The 18,917-nt window shown below is 38.9% G+C and overlaps 1 protein-coding gene across 1 annotated transcript; it reads right to left on the reverse strand.

Annotated features, from left to right (window-relative positions):
- Positions 1-815: 815 nt before the first annotated feature.
- Positions 816-18,057, reverse strand: LOC121356668 (cytochrome P450 27C1). Its single transcript, XM_041473348.1, has 9 exons — positions 17,734-18,057; positions 12,973-13,163; positions 11,149-11,348; positions 9,204-9,413; positions 7,767-7,930; positions 5,078-5,244; positions 4,230-4,308; positions 3,350-3,553; positions 816-932 (listed from the first exon to the last, which is right to left on the reverse strand). The coding sequence occupies exons 1-9, from the start codon at positions 18,055-18,057 to the stop codon at positions 816-818; spliced, it is 1,656 nt and encodes a 551-aa protein (XP_041329282.1).
- Positions 18,058-18,917: the final 860 nt, after the last annotated feature.

The following is an 18,917-nucleotide window of genomic DNA, read 5'->3' on the forward strand; positions in this document are numbered from 1 at the left end:
CTAAATGATAAAAATGTAACAACTATTTTCTTTTAATATTTACATTTGGGTTTGGCATATTAGCTAGAACAATGAAAGTGGCTTGTGCTTTGGTGATGAGAACAATGCCTGGCTTCAAACTCTCCAATGTGACATTTAAACTTTCATTTTTAAGACTTTATTTTTTAAAAATATATAGAAACATTTTATGGGGATTATGTTTAGATAAATTTGTATATGTTCTGTATTTCAAGTCTAAACAACGTGACGTAAGTTGTATCTTTTCTATCCTTACTTTTCATATTACTGGAATTTTTTTTTTAAATACATGCAGAGTAAATGTTTTTACATATTAAAAAATGATCTCATAATTTCATTGTTACGTGGAAACTTTTAAAAAACACTGGATGACAAGAAACAGGAAAATATAAACTTAGACATGCAGCTAATTTCCACATATTGTCTAATAATCCCCTTGCTCTCAAATGCACTCACTGAGTAGCAGCGTAACAAAATCACTGAATGATACTGACATGTCTGAATTTACTTTTGGTTGGCTTTTTTCAATGCATGTGTTGTTATTCCAAGGAATTCTCCCAGATAAAAGGAGACTCCCAGTGCAAGAAGGAATCTTTTTGGCATATATTTTCATATGTGTAATTAAGTGTTACAGGAGAGGTAATTGCTCTTATGTACTGCTAGAACTCAGGCAGAACATAATACTTCATGATATTGTCAAATACCTGCAAACCAGAGAACAAGTGTGTTTTAAACTTCTGCAAAATGCAAACCTGTTTCCATAAAAATTGTATTAGTACTTCCAAAACATCCGAGTTTCACTTCCTGTCACAAAATCTGACATTGATGGAATTTCCAGGAGTCAAAAGTCCATGAGTTTTGGCATGAACTGGTTCCGTTTTGGGAGAAATTTTGATTTCAAAATTCTGAAGTAGCTGTGAACATAAACAGAACAAGTATTAGAAAAACTGCAAAATTACCAGTGAAGAGTAGCCTTTAAACAAGAGAACATAAGAGACTGTCACAAGCAAAATTTGTGTTGCCAGTTTGGCAGAGTTTAAGTGCTATGATTCCCATCCAGGAAACAAAATAAAGGTGTTATAAGGTAAAGATTGTAATTGAAAATCCTCCTCTGATGGAGGGAGGACTGAGCAAGACCTTTCTGAAGAAATCCCACAGAACCAGACTAAACAGTCTGAACTATCAAAGAAACTAAGGTCTCTTCCAAACCTTGTGAGGTTCCCCTCTATGTGTTTTTGATTTCACTTCCTTTAATATCAATCAATATGTGAAATTATTAAGAAAGCTGTAGGAATCCCAATCCCATCAAACTCATTTTTCTGAATGAAGAATACCTCTTTTTTACACTTTTACACTTTCAAGAGGGAAATACTGCAATATCCTCAACTTCTCCTCATAATAAATCTCAAACACTTTTTTCTGTAAATTAAGTAATTTTCTCTAGTCCTTCTCCTAGTATGATTGCTAACCAATGCATTATTTTCCTACACATAACTACAGTTTTCAGTATGAGATATGTGACAAAGCTTTTACTTCATTCTTCTCTTTTCAAAATCCCTCTTGTTATTATCTTTGTCTTCCAAATTTCCTTGAATTTGGCTACATTGTCCTTAAAATGCAGTGCATGGGGATGGCTGTTTATTGTTGCTAAGTGAATTTGGCAAGACTGAGTAATTTAGCTCCTCTTTCTGACATACAAAATGCTTGCTAATGCTGCTAATATTATCTAGAATCACATTGCCTTGTCAGAATTGAATTATTTTTTACTATATCACTCCAGTCTTTTCCTACAGTACTAATATTACTCAGACAGTTCTTCATAAATTTGTATTTATGCATTTATTTCTTCTCAAGGGCACTAACTTGCAACTGTCATTAATGAATAATTTTGTGTTGCTTCTACAACATTTCTCTTTTTTCTTCAAAATTCTATATTCACATCCCCTGATTTTAAATTAATTCACATCAGCTTGGTATCCCATGCAAGCTGTAAAAGTATTCTCTAATCCATCACTTACACTGTTAATGAAAATAACAGCCTAAATCAAATGCAGGACAGACTTTTACAGAATTTTAATTAAATGCTTTCCAGTTCAACAGCAATTATTCTATAACTACTGCCTCCAGCTATTTCCTTTTTACAACCAGCTGTGCATGCATTTTGTGGACACTTCTATCTGGAACAAATTTTATTAATTTAATTGAGAGCAAAAACATACAGGACGTGTGAAAATACTTCCTGAAGTCAGAGTACATGACTTACTTTATACCTCCACATGAGGTAAGTGATCAAGTCCAAGAAAGAAATCAGATTGGTCTGAAACATTTTCTCTTTGATGAGCTCCATGTGTTTCTAATTTTAACTCACTTAAGTATCATTTCTGTGTTTGTAAATAGGTTGTGTGCTGTTATGCTCTAGTTTCCTTCCAGAAAACAAAGTAGGTTCTCCATTGCTTCCTTGAGCCTCCTTTTAAAAAAGATGGAAGTGTGTTTGTTTTACCAAGCCCCCGGGAGCTCTCTCACTCTCAGCTCCAAAAGACAGGCACTAATTGTTCAGAGATTGCTCTAGAAGTTTACTGAAGGAAATTCAAAGACAAACTCAATCAACCTTTCCTTTGGATACATAAAATGGATCTAAATATTTTTATAGTTAATTAACTATAAATAGTTACCAAATCTTTGCAATTTGATTGCACAATCTGTACTCATTATTTCAGCTATAGACTGTCTTGTAAATGACAAAAAAATATAGAAAATGTAATGACAAAATAGAAAATGTAAATGACAAAAAATATAGCTGTTGGGAACATTTTCTTTATGATATGAACCAATCAAAACCAATACATCTCAATATGTACTATTTATATAACTATAAATTATGTACATCTAAAATGATAATGAGTTAGAAGAAAGAACCAGAAGAGACAAAAAAGACCAAAACATAGAGAAATTCTACTGTTTGTCATCACACTGTGATCAGTATAAGGATATAAAATCCATTTTACATCTTTGTAAGTTCTGTAAAACACAGAAACCATTCCAATAGACATTAAGAAAGATTTCTGATTTGCTTACAAAAGCCTTCTGTACCAAATCTATGTATTTCCTTAACAAACTTACCTTTAGTTTTACATCCTGTGTACCATACCATTAGGTACTATGCTATATTTCAAGCATGATTATTTTCAATTTTTTAGTCTTTGCAGCTTGAGTACATTAGACAACACTCCAAAAAAAGATTTTGACCACTGTAGGATACCCAGAAATGGCATACATAAAAAAAATAATACCAATTCATTTCCTTCTTGTAATGCTATCACACAGTTCTAACCTGAATCAGTGCAAGATGGATTTCCAGCTCTGCAATTCTTTTTCCTATACAACTTCTAATGCCATAGCCAAAAGGGATGGAGCCAAAGTTGTCTACTCTGTCCAAGTTATCTTTCCTCAGCCAGCGCTCAGGTCGGAACTCATTTGCCACTGAGAAATTCTCTTCACTGTATGAAGTAGCATAATGACAAAGTGCCAGCTGGGTCTGAGGAAATAAATGATATTTATATTTAGCTAGCTCCAATGCACATAACAAAATTTAAAAGCATTTGCAATTACTGTAATTTCTGCAATAATAGGTGATAAAAATTAAGCAACTCTGAGTAATTCTGAAGACAAAAGGGAAAAAAAAATCAAAAATCAAATCCCTTTCTCGATTGGTCAAAGGAAATAATCTTCAAATTGTTTTCAAAGTTGCTGCATATATTAGAGAAGATGCAGTGGGGAAGGAGATGGGAACAAGTCACAAGTATTGGGAATTGTTTCATGAAGTTGCCATGAAAAAAAGGGAGAAATTTTCCACAAAGGGAATTAACAGACAAAGAATTGGAAAACTGCAAGAATAATGAAATCCATGCTTCTTAAATTGAATTGTACCATTCCACAGATATGTTAATAATAGACTCCACCCTCAAGAATATTAAGATGAAGTCATGAGGATAAATTTCATTTGCAGGTGAGGACTCAAATAAAAAATATCAAAACAACAGCAACAGGTCTATCATAAAATCTATTTGTGACATAAAATGAAATACCTTCCTCTTAATGTTATAGCGCGGAGAAATCTTTTAAAATCAATGAAGTGTATATATGTTGGAGCAGATCATATTTCATTTGCAAAAAATAAACTGTTCTCTGCAGAGGACTGCAACAGAACCTACCCCTTTAGGTATCAAGTATCCTCCAATGATCAAGTCTTTTTGGGTCACTCTTCCATTTCCTGGCAATACTGGATATAACCTAGTGAGAAATATTTACCTGAAGTTCAACAGTAATAACTAACACAATTTTTAAAACGTTTAGATTCCAATTTGCATTCACAAATACGCAAGATGAATGCGATATTCAGTCACACCAATAATGTTTTTCAGGAGTGCAGAACACCCTGGAGCTTCAAAGACCTTGAATCATCTGTGAGAATATGACCATCATCTGAGAAAAGTTATTTATTAGTAACTGAAGGTTGAGCTATTTGATCTATGCATTTATTCACTTTACACACGTACAAGCATGAAGTTGGTGGTGAAGCTGGAGACATTTTAGCACTGCTGCTAAAGCTGAAAAAGCCTTATTGATGCCTTCTCTAAAATCCTCTTATTCCCCTCACCTCATGATGAACATTTAGTATAAACATATTAAAAAAAAAAGTATGTCACATGCCTTTAATTTAAATCAAAAAGCTTAAAATTATTGAAGTAGGAACTGCAAAGTGGGGGAGAAGGCTGTTACATTTTATCATACAGACTAAAGGGAAAAATCAAGCTTTCTATTCCCTGCCTTAACAGACATGTCCTACATATGTGATACCACTTCTACCAAACTGAGAAACATTAAACATTACATAATCTATCTTATGCATTGCTTGAGCATGCTTGGACACAATACTACTGAAATAAATAAAAGTAGAAGCAGCAAATTGCAGTAGCAACAATAAACTACAAATGCTAAAATGGACTCAAAATTCATTAGAATAACATGGAATTGAATCTTTCAGTTGTCTGTTACTTACCTCAAGGTTTCTTTCAGGACAGCTCTAATCAAAGGCAATTTTAGGACATCATGAGCAACTGGAACTTGATCTTTCCTCAGTTTATTAACTATTTCCTCATAAACACGTTGCTGCACCTCTGGGTGCTTTGCCAACAAGTATACGGCCCAGGACAAAGTGAAAGAAGTCTAAGGAAAAACCACAATCATCAAGCCCAAAAAGATTACATTAATAATAATTTCAAGCCAAGAAAAACAATCAGCTTTCAACTATGTGTTTTATATGTTTAAAGTTATGAAACAGGCTGGCAATGATTCACTTCTGGATTCAATGGGAGGTTGCCAGATGTTGCCATCCCCTCCTTCATCCTCTTTCCATCTAAAAGTCCACCACATATCAAAACAATCCCTGCTGATATTTTCCCAGTGAAATATAAAAAGCAACAGACAAACCAAATGGAAACCCAACTGTGTAAGCAGTATTGAAACATAAGCACTCCAAACAGCAATGGATTAAGTTAGCTCTTAGTTTTCAATGTGCATTTCATCTTTCCTTCCAACAAAAACACTTCACAGGAAACAAGATAAGAAAATTCTTCTCAGAACATTTCCAACCCCTTTTAAGCATACGGTGGTCCCCTCATAGCATTCACAGGACAGAACTGATATCATCACTGCTAAGATTATCCTTTTGGTAAGCAATGCTACACCACTATCATTTAAAAATATTTTGTTTGAAGAAGAAAGAGAACACGAGGCAGGACACAGTTCAACTTTGAGCACAAGAGGATTTAAAGAAACCCATCATCTAATCTTTTTTAACCACAGCTGGGAAAAAAATCAGCTTGTGGAAATGTCTTATTTTGGTCTTAAGTTTAACATCAATTTAGAATGCAAATTCGTCATGATTGTGACCTTTTATGTCTTGTCTTCAAACTGGGGTATAATGCTTGAAGTACCAACTTCTCCTAAGTTTTTCTTGCAATATGGAATGGCTGAGCCTTCTACAATGCAACCCAGTTCTATTCCACTCAGAGGAGCTGGCAATTGTGCAGAACTTCTCTGATATAAACAGTGCTCCTCCCCAGGTTCCCAGTTCCTTCATAACTTCTTAAAAGTTAGGACTGTTCCAGCAACAGACAAAATGCATTGTAGCCAACAACTGCCTCACAATTCTGTTGAAAGCTTTCATAATCCTCAAAATCTCTTTCTATGTTTCTATGATAAAATGAGATCTGAATTGACAGCAGTAGGAAAAACAAGGTTCCTTCCATTTTTGTTTTGTACTTGAAAATGAGGAAGTCAGAAGGATAGTCCTCTCAGAAAAAGTCTGTTCCCAACTGAGAAAGCTGAGTCAAATGGAAAGGGAAATTCTTGTTGGCATGAACATTGTCCTATTATTTTAATGAAAAATGTCACACACTAAAAATGGAAAATTAATGGTCTGAAAGATTAGAAAATGAATGGGATTAATAATTGTGTTTTACTTAAGAACCAACATCAAAAAGCTCTGCAAATTCATATGCCCTTGGGACACTTAACCAATGGAGTAATATTCAACACATAAAGAAGTTTTACATATGCTCCTTATTTTGGAATTCAAAAGTGATTGCTGCTGGGGTTTTTTTGTTTTCTTTAGAAACCTTACAAACTTTCTTAAGCCACAAAAAATCTGAATCCAATTATCCAGATAGCTTTTCTTTTCTTTAAGACCATTTTATTTTTTTACTTATTTTAAACCTTTTTACTATATGACTATTTAAGTCCTACATAGCACTTCTTTAGCAAATTAATATAATTGCTTTTAAAATTTGTTCAGTAACAATCATTTATAGTAGAAGTGTTCACTGATATTCTAAATAACTCTGTATACGTTGTACATACAATAACTCATCTTTCTTTTCCCTTATTCTTCCAATTGTCATGCTGCAGTCAGTACTGATTTCACATGCTAGCAATGAAAGGGGAAGATACACACAGGACATTAATGTTTCTCCAAATGTATGGCAAATCAGAAGAATAAAGAATGAGAGTCACTTGAAAAACGTTCCCAGGTGTCAACATATTGGATACACCAGTCCAATTAACCCTGAGCCTTTACCTCAGCTCTCTGCCTCAGCCTGACTCTATGCTGCCAGCACAAGCAGGGGTAGAGTGAACTTACGACTTATCCAAATCATTGCTGGCCTAACATCCCCTTGGGAATCTTTAGGTGCCAATGGGTTCCAGCAGAAAGCAGGTATCTGATCCATAATGTGTGTCCCAGTTGATTTACTTAGCCATCCATGAAAATCAGTTACCAAACTCTACATGAGTTTATTGATCAATTTTTTTCACCCTAACTTTCAGCTAACCTTTCTATTGTGCTCCACCTAAAGTAGCACAAAAACAAACCTGATAAGAAACTAGTAAAAGAAAATGTATGAAATACAAGCTGAATGTAAAGACAGTTGCTATTTTATCTGTTTAATAAGCTGTGGAACAGATTCCCAAGTGATGGGTTCCTGCAAACCACAGCTAGATCAGAACACTGATTTCATTCCAGTGGAGATGACACAGTACAGGAAGTATTTTCTATCACTTTAAAGGCATCATGGCTTAAATGTGTTAGAATTACATCCTTATGAGCAATGTAAGCCCCCTGAAGAGAGCTGCCAGTGATCCTGGTGTACAAAAACAACTATGCACAAGAAAAATGGTAACAAGCTTACTGTGTCCACTCCTGCCAGAAGCATTTCAGTCATGTTGGCATAGATCTCTTCCAAAGTAAGTTCCTTACTCACTAGGAGGTGTGTAAGTAGCCCACCATTCACTGCTTCTCCTTGGTCCAGCTGAGACTGAATAGCCTTCAATTTGTTGTCAACATGGATTTGACCTTTGGGATTCAAAAAAATTGTTAAGCCTCCATTTTTATTTTTCTGCTGCTTCCATTCAGTAATCACATTTCTCATGCTACACTGCACATCCAGGGAAAAAAAATTCATTTTTCTTAAGGAAAAATCCTAGAGTGGTGGTGGAGGTCCTTGGGTACTCATGGCAAGGAAAGACTGAGCTGACAGGAACCTTGGTAACTCACAGCATGAGAATGCTGAGCACAAAGAGAGGACACAAGAGACTTCAGTTCCTTTCCTTGAGGGAAGCTCGAGGCCAAGTTTTTATGCCCACCTGGCTTGTCTCCTGGTGGCTCTGCAGGGAGTGGTGAACTCTGCAGAGTACGCTGCAGCTCAGCACAGAGAGGCTGCTGCAAGATGCTAGCAGCAACCAGAAGGTCAAAGCCACAGAACTTAATTACTTTGAAGAGAAAGATGAGTACCATCAAGTGATAACAAAAATACAAAAACTTCAGTGAATGACACGCTGAGCAATTTCATCCACAGCTCCATGTACATTCTAGTGACTGCAAACAGCATCTTTGGTCAAGCAAAGGATTTAAGAAGAGAAAAACTCCTTTGAAAGTTAATGGCTCATAGAATGAGCCTACAAAAAATTAAAATGCATGCAGCTTTCTCATATTTGAGAGAGAAAATGGGTTCAAGTTTTTTTAACACTCAAGAACATGAAAAAAAATGAAATTGCAAAGATAACTCCTCCTTCCTACTTACATGAAAACTGATTTGTAAAGTAGCCTGGAATGTTTTATTTACCAAAAAACCCATATTGTAGTACATCAGTGTACTTGATGCCAACTTATACACTTGTATATATATAAATAAACTTTACAAAGTGTTTAATTGATTGCCAGAGCCTAGTTTATTAACTTTCTAGTCAGTTTTAGTGGTGATTATGTCAGGGTGCTTATTTAAAATTTTGCTGAAGTCAACAAAACTACCCTCATTAAAATTGAAGTGGCTTAAGACAAAACCTTGGCAAAGCACTTGGACCTGGAATGACAAGTGGGTGCTGAAACAGATGAAGATAAATAAAGAAAGAGCAGTATAAAATAGGGGAGTTTTGAAATGTACTGTTAAAGTTTGTTTGCAGTAGAATATTTTTTAAAACAGTTCCCCTGGCCAGTCTGCATTTAATATGAAACTTACTTCTGCCACAATGTCTTCTTATAATTTTAGAAGAGAAATGCAGCTTGTTCCGTTCAAACACACACAGAACCTGCAGAAATACAGCTGAACTTTTCTACTACTAAATCTTACTAAATTTGAAGAGTCCATCCCAGGATCTGCAGAACTCTCTCCAGGGTTTTGGAATAAGTGGACGAAGCCATTTGGGAATAGCACCTGCATACATAGTGGTCTTAAACATGCTAAACATCAATTCCAGAGCCTCAATATATTCAACAGTCTGCTGTGGGATGTTGTTTTCCAGGCAGCCCAGCCGGCATTCATACAGAATAGTGGCCACACCTGCACATAAAAAAATGAAAGAATTGTCTATACACATTCATGAATACATATTAATAATTTAAGGAATTAACTAGCATTACAAATGGAACTACTTTACAAGAAATTTATTAATATTATTATTACTGCTTCAGCTAGGGAACAGATAAAACAGAAATCCAAACCACAGTAAAATAGCCCAGCTAAACATTGCAGCAAGAGAGTAGTTGCTATGTCAATAATGCTCAGCATGAGAAGACAGCCAGGAATTCCACCAGAAGTAGAGCAGCCTCCAGCCTGTTCGCTGTGTTTTGCACTGCACTGTGAATCCTGAGCCTGCCCTGCTGGCCTCTGAAAACACAAAGACATTTCTGATAGCTGGTGACAACGGAGGGGTTTCTACCACTGGCTGTGTCTGTCAGCAGCTGGTAGCAAATGAATACTGAGCCTGTGTAAATGGATAAAAAGCTTGCACTCCAGACTGTGCTTTTACTGCACGCCCATCCAGCCCTAAAAAACAGCAAGTGTGACACTGTTGCAAGTGACAATATTGACTGTCTCTTGTTCTGACTTGCTGTAATTTTCACAGATCTTTTTCTGCAGTTCTGCAGGCACTCCCACTAGACATTATCTTTACTGACAAAAATAATTTTAAATGTTGGTTATTTTCAACTCACTCTTCCTTTTCTAATTTTCCTCCCTGCGAAGATATTTTTCTGCATCTTTTCTTTCTTTTGTGCCTCTTTCAGAAACTGCTGGTTCTTATACATCCTCTCACAGCTTACATGGTCCCTTCAAAGAAATCTTATGTATTGTTTCTCTGAACAGTTACAGCGTAAGTTAAATAAACAGCAAGTCATATACAAAATAAATGTGTGCCAGGCACAAGTTATAAATTAAAAACTAAAAGAATGTGAAGAATTTAAACCAACCCATCAGTTACAGTGAATCTGTAAGCTCACAGTTTGAAATTCCATAAACTGGTAGTTAAATGCTGTTTTTAGACACTATTAATGTGAAACAGACCAAGGAGGCAGCCAGCAATTTGACACAAAGTGAGCAATCTGGATATTCTTCAAATCCCAAATTACTCAGTTGCCTGTCAGCAAAGAGTACCAATGTTTTTAAAAGGCATTACATATAACAAGATGGGGTTGTATGCAGTCAGTTAAAGAAATACATAAAATGTGTATCACCATGAGATTGCTGTAAGAACACAGGAACTGCCATACAGGCTCAGGCCAGGGTTTCATTCTGCATTCCCTCATTAATTAATGGTAGCCAGAGGCAGATGATCTTAAGGCAAGCATAACAATCCCATACTTGGCATCTGTAGGCAGGGAAAAGCAGTATTTTTTCCCACATTAAGCTATGAACTGAATTTAGATACATCACATGGGGATTCCTCATTGGAATTTGGCTGGTATATTGTGAAATTAACATGTCTTAGAAGTCACCTGTTAGAAAGTCAGCACCCTTATTCTTGAGGAACTAATGCAGAAATACAGAGTACTGAGACTGTTCAAGACCTTGATTGAACACTTTACCTGTACACCAGTATTTCCATGGGAATTGCTCCTCAATATAAGGACTCTACAAAGGAATTCTACTGATACCCACTGCACTAACTAGGAAGACACACAAATGCAGAATGTCAAACCTCCTTTTTCACATCAGGGCAAAGTCATTTGACAGAAATTCCTCACCACAACCACGCTGCTTTACATCTATTTTCTCTACAGATCCAGCCTTTGCTTACCTTCCATTGAATACTTGAAGAAAAGGTTGTTAACATTGGTCACTGTTTCCCCATCCTCCTCTTGACTTCTGAGGGTGTGGATTCTTTTAATTAAGTCTGTGATAACTTCATTGACTCCTTCAGAGTAAACAGCCACATCTTTGGGTTTCAGAATTTTTTGCCTCAGTACACTTCTCATTTTTAGCCACTGCTCCCCCTCCCTAGAAGAAATTATTAATAATGTCAATGCATTGTTTTCCTTAACAATCATCACCTGGGTAAGAGCTCTGCAATCAAACTGTTTGCAATTTTTCATGTCAAATGAAAGCAAATGGTGAAATAAAAATTATGATAATGTATATTTTGTATTATGTTCCTACAGTTTTATTCTGTATTTATTGCACATCCTCATTAAAATTCAGTGTTGCAACATATCAATCTCGGGGTTGAGTGACAGAACTCACCCATTCAGTGATCTGAATTTGATGAGTGTCCCTATTTTAGTCTTTTAGTAGTAGCTAATGCAAGGAATTAGTAAAATATTCTATTAAAATTACTTTAAATAAATATTCGAATGGGTAGTCTGCAAAACTGCTTTTACAGACCACCAGTACTTAATTACCAAATAAAGGTCTCACATTCACATCTGACAAATCAACAACTTGAGCTGGTACCATAAATTCCACTACTGATACATCACCTTCAGCCATCACAGTTCTAAACCTACAAAGCAATAAGAGAGCAGAGCTACCTGTAGAGAAACAACTTACAGCTACAGATTCTGCTTTACCTGAGCTATGCATGGAAACCTTGATGCTGAAGACTAAAAATCTGAATTTTTATGTGTAAAGTATTTATGTGCTTTGTATGAGCAGAGTATTTTAGGAACAGTGGTTCCAGGGATACCTTTCAATTCCTTATGAAAATGGGCAATTATCTTTTATGTGTTTATTTTGTTTCCCATTACTTTTTTTACCTGAAGCAATGCCATTGCAAGGCACAGAAACTTATCAGCCAGCAGAAGAATTTGATGTCTTTAACAGGTATTTCCTGAATCTCCTGATTTAAGGTCTCTTTTCACTAAGTATCAAGGAACTGTTAGTTTGAGTCTCAACTGCAGCTTAAGATTTGAGTCTGCCGTGCAATACATAAAGCCTTTTGCTACCATGAAAAACAGACTGTCCATGACTCAGGAAATTAATTTCCCTCTAAATAAACATCCTATGTCAGTGGGGACTGTGAGTAGTTCCCAGTGGCAATTAACCACACCCACATGCGCTGCCAGGTTATGCAAGCTGTACAGACAGATAGCTCCTCTGGAATCAGGCAGATTCAGAAATATCTGTCTGGGGATGCACTACAGTGTGAATTGACCATTCTGTACATTCGTCTACTGAGGGGGCATTTCAGTCAACAATAAAGCTTAAACCAATCTGAGCCAACAATTCCCCACAGCACACTGCCTGCTAGATAGAACCGTCTAGAAGTGATGCAATAAACCCACATTCATGCAGTGCAGTGCCAAAGCTAGTAAGCTCTATTCTGTAAAACTGCTTGCAGGTAAGTGAGTCAGCTCAAACTCCAGTTGATACACACTCCCAAAGAATGTCTTCATTCAAAGTAGCTCACTGCACACTTAACTACACATCACTGCCATCCCTTTGAAACTTCACAGCAGAACAAATTCACAGCATTCATCACAAATACCTACTCCCTTCTCCCCACCAGCCACATAAATTTCCCCACACAGAAAAGCCTGATTTCCCAGATGACCTGTACAGTCCTTCAGAAAATCACAAAACTTGCACAAGAAAACAAGGAAAGTGAAGGGCTGACGGCACTTACGCAGAAATGAGCCCCGTGGCTCTGCCCCGTAAATCTCTGTACTCCTGCCAGGATTCCATGTTGGCTCTTTGTGGTGCTCTGCCTTCTGCTCGGAGCACTTGAGCAACCATGTCTCGATCTGCAATGGATACAACGAACTGGGGACCAAAGTGAGACTTGAAGATCTTTCCATATTCCTGAGTGTGTTTTTGCTACAGCATCACCAACAAAGAGAAAGAGAAGTCAAGTATTACTAAGGAAAACTATGACAAAAGGAAACTGACAATTTGTTATACACAAACTCTCACATCTAGCATTTCATCCCCAGCCTTCCAGTCAAGGAACAGTTTGAAATGTCAGGAGAAGCATGTAAGCATTACTGTGAAATATTCACAAGGAAAACAGAGAGGTCACACAGTTCAGGACCCTGACTGAAAGACCCAAAGCTCTAAGGCACAGAGTGTGAGTGAAACCAAACACTGAGAAGATGAAAGGACTTCAAAACACATCCCTTCAGATCAAACAGGTTGGCAAGAATGTCTGCAAAAATGAAAAGCATGGAAGCATATAGGGTTAAATTACCAGTATAATACGAAGATATATTTTGTGAATAACTACTTGCTCTACCATTTAATTGCTTATAAAGCAGCTATGTATAAATTTCTTGCACCTAACCAAGAACAATGACAGTGCAACAGCCTAGTGAAACACTGCATTTTGGAACAGATTTGTCAGCAGTGAACTTGAGAGAGACATATGTTAATTCTGCGAAAGAAAGGAAAAAGTGGGGTCTTATTCTTCAAGTGGGGTTTATTAAGTGATTGATCCACAAATCTTGTGATTCAGTCATGAGGCAAATAAGAGGATTGGAAATTAATAAAGAGGATTGGAAAACATTAAGCTGTGTCTATATATTAAAACAAACAAACAAAACCAACCCAAAAAAGTTTTCCGGTAAGGTTGCACTATCACTGTTCCATGAAATCTTACTGATTATTTCAAATAAATTTCATTCTGACATGGTCATGAAGTGAAATTCTCAAGTCTTACAAATTCACTTGGAGTCCAGGTTCATCCTTCTTTCAGAGGGGGGAAACCCCCACCCCCCAACTGCAAAGCAGTTATTAAAAAGATATTATTAAGACTCTGAAAATCAATTTTAAAGCCTTTATTTCTGGTTAAAGTATTAAGACAAGTTAAACTGACCAAAGTTATTATGACATTACCTACATTCTAATCCAAAGACATCTGCACACAGAGTTATGCTGGTTATAAACCAAAGATGGTTGACACCAACTGCACTTGTGAAAATCTAGTATTGACCCAAGATTAATGTATGTGAAATATATTTTATTCAGTCTTAGTTACAGAGATGAATTGTTTAATTGCCAAAAATAAGTTTAAGACACATGAATCACTCTTCAGAACACGATACCAAGTACACTTAAAAAAATGTAATTATTTTTGTCTAGTTTCCAAATAAAACATGAGTTGTGCAATTGTGGTCTCTGCCAGTCACCTCTTAACTACTTTTGGAACACAATGGCCAACTTCAGTCGAAGTTCTAAAGGTGTCCCACAACAATATTCTTACCATTTTTCTAAAATCAGTATCTAGATTCATACAAGACAGAGGTATTAGTCATCCTGATGAGGGAAATGCTACAGCAGGAACTCTGTTGTCATTTCTGCGTGGTCTGCTCCTAACCAACACCACAGACAGAGCAATGTATGAACAAGCTCTCCCAAAACCCAAAACATCTCTTGCCTTACAAATACTTTAGGGATACTGAACTTGGAGATAATAACTGTGAGAGTATGTGTCTTGAAAGCAAAGCATGAGTTGGGAAAGGAGTGTGGCAAGGAAAAATCAGTGGGGTGAGGGGACTACAGGCCACCAGTCACAGAAAAACAGGTTCAACAAATTTTGGTATTTATGGAACAGTTTATTTTTTTCAGTGATGGTGAGGTTTACATGTGACAACAACCTTCAACAGAAAATAAATCAAGTGACAAGCTATCCAATCAAATAAATACTAAATCAAATAAATACTAGTTTTAAACCAGAAATGGACAGGGACAAAGTATTTGGACATCCCTTTCTTTCAACAGACTGAACACCATTCTATCAACTTCATGTATAAAAAAAATCTCCAGGATTTCTATTTCTGTATTTTCCATCACAACATGGGTTTTTCTTTCCCTCATTCCAAACCTTGAAAATATTCCACTCTAGTGCCTCACATACCACTCTCACACCAGTCATTCTTTCACACACCATAAATTCAAACTGCCAGCATCCAAATCCCTCCCTCCTCACCTTTCTTTTCTTTATCCCTGCATAGCACTGATGAGACGAAAGAGATCCAACCTCACCAAATTAAAAATACTTTCCCTTTGTCATAATTACTGTAGGCATTACTACTTTGGCCAGGACTAACTGGAATCGTGTTACTGAGAACAGAACCTCCTTTGTGAAAAGGCTCTGGGCTTCCCCACCCCTTCTGCATATAGCACACAAATATTTGTGTGCACCAAAGGACATCGTTTAAGTAGCTGTGCTGGTTACCAAAGGGTTTGGGATTGATTCGTTCCTGATGTTCACTGTATTGTTAAACTAACAGACTGCTAAATTTAATGCCTACTTGCATTCTACGTGTAGGCAAACAGGGCATCCTGTGATTCTTGAGACTCTAGGCAGAATAAAAACTAGTATTATATTGCAACTTCTCCTCATCCTTCCTCACACTTTCCTTTCTAGGAATAGTACTCACCCATATCAGCTAGTCGTAGCAAAAAGGATATGCTATTTAGGATGTCTTATATTCTTTTTAATATTTTTAATAATTTCCACTGTTTTGACAGGGAAAGAACTTGAAACCAATGGCAGCATCTTTTTTAGTGTTACGAAACTACAATGAGTACCTCTCAAATTCTGTACACCACCACAGAGTTAGAGGGAAAAAATAAACAGAATGAAACAAAGAGCTTTAGTTGTCTTTAACTTTCATGTGTATGTCTTAGTTAGCAAGCAATCAAGCTGAGCAATTCATCATTAGCAATCTAGTTTGGGTGCCATGGAACAGAGCATACATCCTAGAATTTCTTCTTAAAAATCTAAATGGTAAATATAAGAAAGCTGGACAAAACTAAGCAATTTATGTGAGTCTTTATTTTTCTGTCTTCTGCCTCTTCCTGGTGTTTTTAGGCCCTTTGTAAATCTCAACTTTCAAGTTTTGATTCTCATACCATCTAAAGTCCAGTTTTCTTTACTTTCCCTTTTCTATTTTTATTTCCCCTTCTCTCTCTTCTTTCTTCCTGAAATTGCAGTAATTTTCAGGCAGGAAACCTCTTGGGGCTGACTGTGAATTTCTTCCTAGCGATCTGGGAAAGGTCACTAAGAAAAGCAACATAATAAATGCCCCATTTGAGGTATTCCCAATGAGATATGTACTGCCGGTGGAAAGCGTATGGGTCCTAAGATGCAAGAGTGAAACACGCAGCTTTACTCCCTTATACACAAAGCGCTTCCTTTAGAATCGCTTGGACTACACGGGGAAAGGGCCCCAGGAGATGCACTGTGACTTTTCAGGAATGAAACCCACATGTTTGGCCAAGCAACCAAAAGAATTCATCTCTGGATAGCGACAGCCTTACGGTAAGAGTGCTGCCCATGCCAGCATCCTCGAGGCGCTGCACAAAGATCCTTGTTCCCCCAGCTCCCTCATGGATAACGCGCCTCGCCCACCCTCACCAGGTGCGCCCGGCGGAGGGGACGCGCCGCGGCCCGCGGGACTCCGCAGCAGCGGAGGTGCCCAGTCCAGAGGACGCTGCTCAAGCCCCACCCGGCCTCTGGCTCGCTTGACCGCCTCCCCCCGCTCCGGCACCGCCACACGCCAGGTGACAGGAGCCGCTCTCGGCCCGCCCTCCCTCCTTCCCTTCCCTCCCCTCACGCCGCCATCCGGCCCCGCTTCCCGCCTCCCGCTCCCCTCCCCCGCGCCACTGTGGCGGCCGGGGAGGGGGCGGCAGTGCCGGCCGCGCCAGTCGCCGCCACTCGCGGGCCTGTCCCTCGCCCCCCCGGCGCGGTTCAAACCGCCCGCCTCCCGCCGAAGGGACGGGGGCGGCCGCGGGGAGCCGGCCAGCGCTGACGGCAGCGGGGCCAGACGCATCTACCTCTCCCTCAGGGCACCGAGCTAGGCAGAGTGTATTTATGTGAGGGGAGGCCGGGGTAGGAGAGACAAAATGGTCTCTGAGCACGGCGGAGCAGCGCCGGGCCGGGCTGCGGGAAGGGCAGCGGCCGCGGCAGGGCTGGGGCGGCCCCGGGTGCCGGCACAGCCTCACCGCACGGGTGGGTGCTGCGGTCTGAGAGTCCGGGGAAGCCCACGTTTTCCAGCCCTGCCCGCCAAAAATAAGCCCTCTGCAAGCTTGTGAAACAGCCCAGTTAAAAAAAAAAAAAAAAAAGGGGGGGGGTTTTTTTTTCCTTCTTTCAGCTTGAGGCACCTCCCCAGCGGTTCAAAACGCGCACAAAGATGCGCGGGGAGCGCTCGCGGGCGCCGGGATCGTGGGATCCCCCGCGAAACAAAAGTGCCGGAGCCTCCGGTGCTGCGGGCACTGGGGCGGGGGATCCCCTGAAACCGGCTCTCCCCTGCGGGAAGGCGGCGCCGCGATGCCAAGCAGCGGTGCTGCTATCCCGGCGATTCACCGGCGCTTTACCGGGGGAGGAAAGGAAAGGTTTAAGTAACCCTGGCATGATTAAAACTTTAAGTACCCGAGGGAGCTGTACCTGGATTTCATGAATGCGGCCGAAGCCGTCCTTCCAGAAGAACTCGTAGAGGTTGTAGAGGGTGTTGGGTCCGGGCATTTCGTGCAGGCTCTTCACCCTGCCCAGGGGGCGCGGGGGGGGCTCCAGCAGCTCCGCTCCGCGCCCCTCGCCTTTGTTCCCCGCCGCTGCCCGCGGGTTGCTCCGCACCTCCAGGGGCTGGCTGCTGCACAGCCGGGGCTGCCCGGGAAACCTGCTGCTGGCAAAAAGCGCCTGGTAAAAGTAAGTCCTCTCACATTCAAGTGTCTGCTTGCATTTCATCGTCAGAACTCTGGTGAAGAAAGACATGTCTTTTAATTTCAGAAGGGTCCACTTTGCTCCTGCAGCTGCTTTTTATTTGGTTGCTGTTTCTTCGGTGCCTGCTTTAACTTGTACAAGCAGCACTTCTCCAAACTCTTACTGCATGAGCATCAGTTTACACAGACCATTATTTAACGCTCCCTCCCCTAGGGCTGGAAAAGGGGGGTGGGTCTGGGATGAGACTTGAATAGAACGAACCTATTATTTTGTATAATTCAAATCGGATAAATTTACCCATTATACATGCAGCCAAAGTCCAGTTTTTGCCTCTTTCACCCATTAGTTTGGTGAAAAGCTCACCCCATCTTTCTCTTTTTTTTTTTTTTAAAAAAAAAAAGGGTTCGGCCCTTTTTTTTTTTTTTTTTGGTGGCATTAATTCATTCCCCTGTGTTAGAAAATAGGGTATTTTCTGCAAGATGTTCTCTTAGAACCGTTCATTATCCTGTAACATATATGAAAAACATTAGTGCATCCACATATAAGTAGCATTGGTCTTACACAATAACCTTACAAAAAAAAATTCCTGTAAATTACAATATTCAGAGATGTTATTTGTATTGCAGAATGATTTATCTTTTGGATAGGATCTACTGCATAAACTTCTTGTGTCAACTTCTGCAGAAATCTGCACAGTTTAAGAAGTATTTGTGTTATTTTTGTATGTATTTCTGTGTAATTCCAAAGGTGTTAGTGATTATCTGTAAAATGTTGATTAGTTTCCAAAATTATGTGGAAGAGACTATCTTAGTTTTTAAGTGAGTCAGACACTCAGATAAAATTTGAGGACAGAGGAAAATCTCAAGGAAGATCCACATTCCTAGAACAGAATTATGAATAAACTGCTGGAA

The sequence above is a fragment of the Pyrgilauda ruficollis genome, unplaced genomic scaffold, assembly GCF_017590135.1.
Source record: "Pyrgilauda ruficollis isolate IOZ18807 unplaced genomic scaffold, ASM1759013v1 scaffold3, whole genome shotgun sequence".
In the NCBI taxonomy this organism is placed as follows: Eukaryota; Metazoa; Chordata; class Aves; order Passeriformes; family Passeridae; genus Pyrgilauda; species Pyrgilauda ruficollis.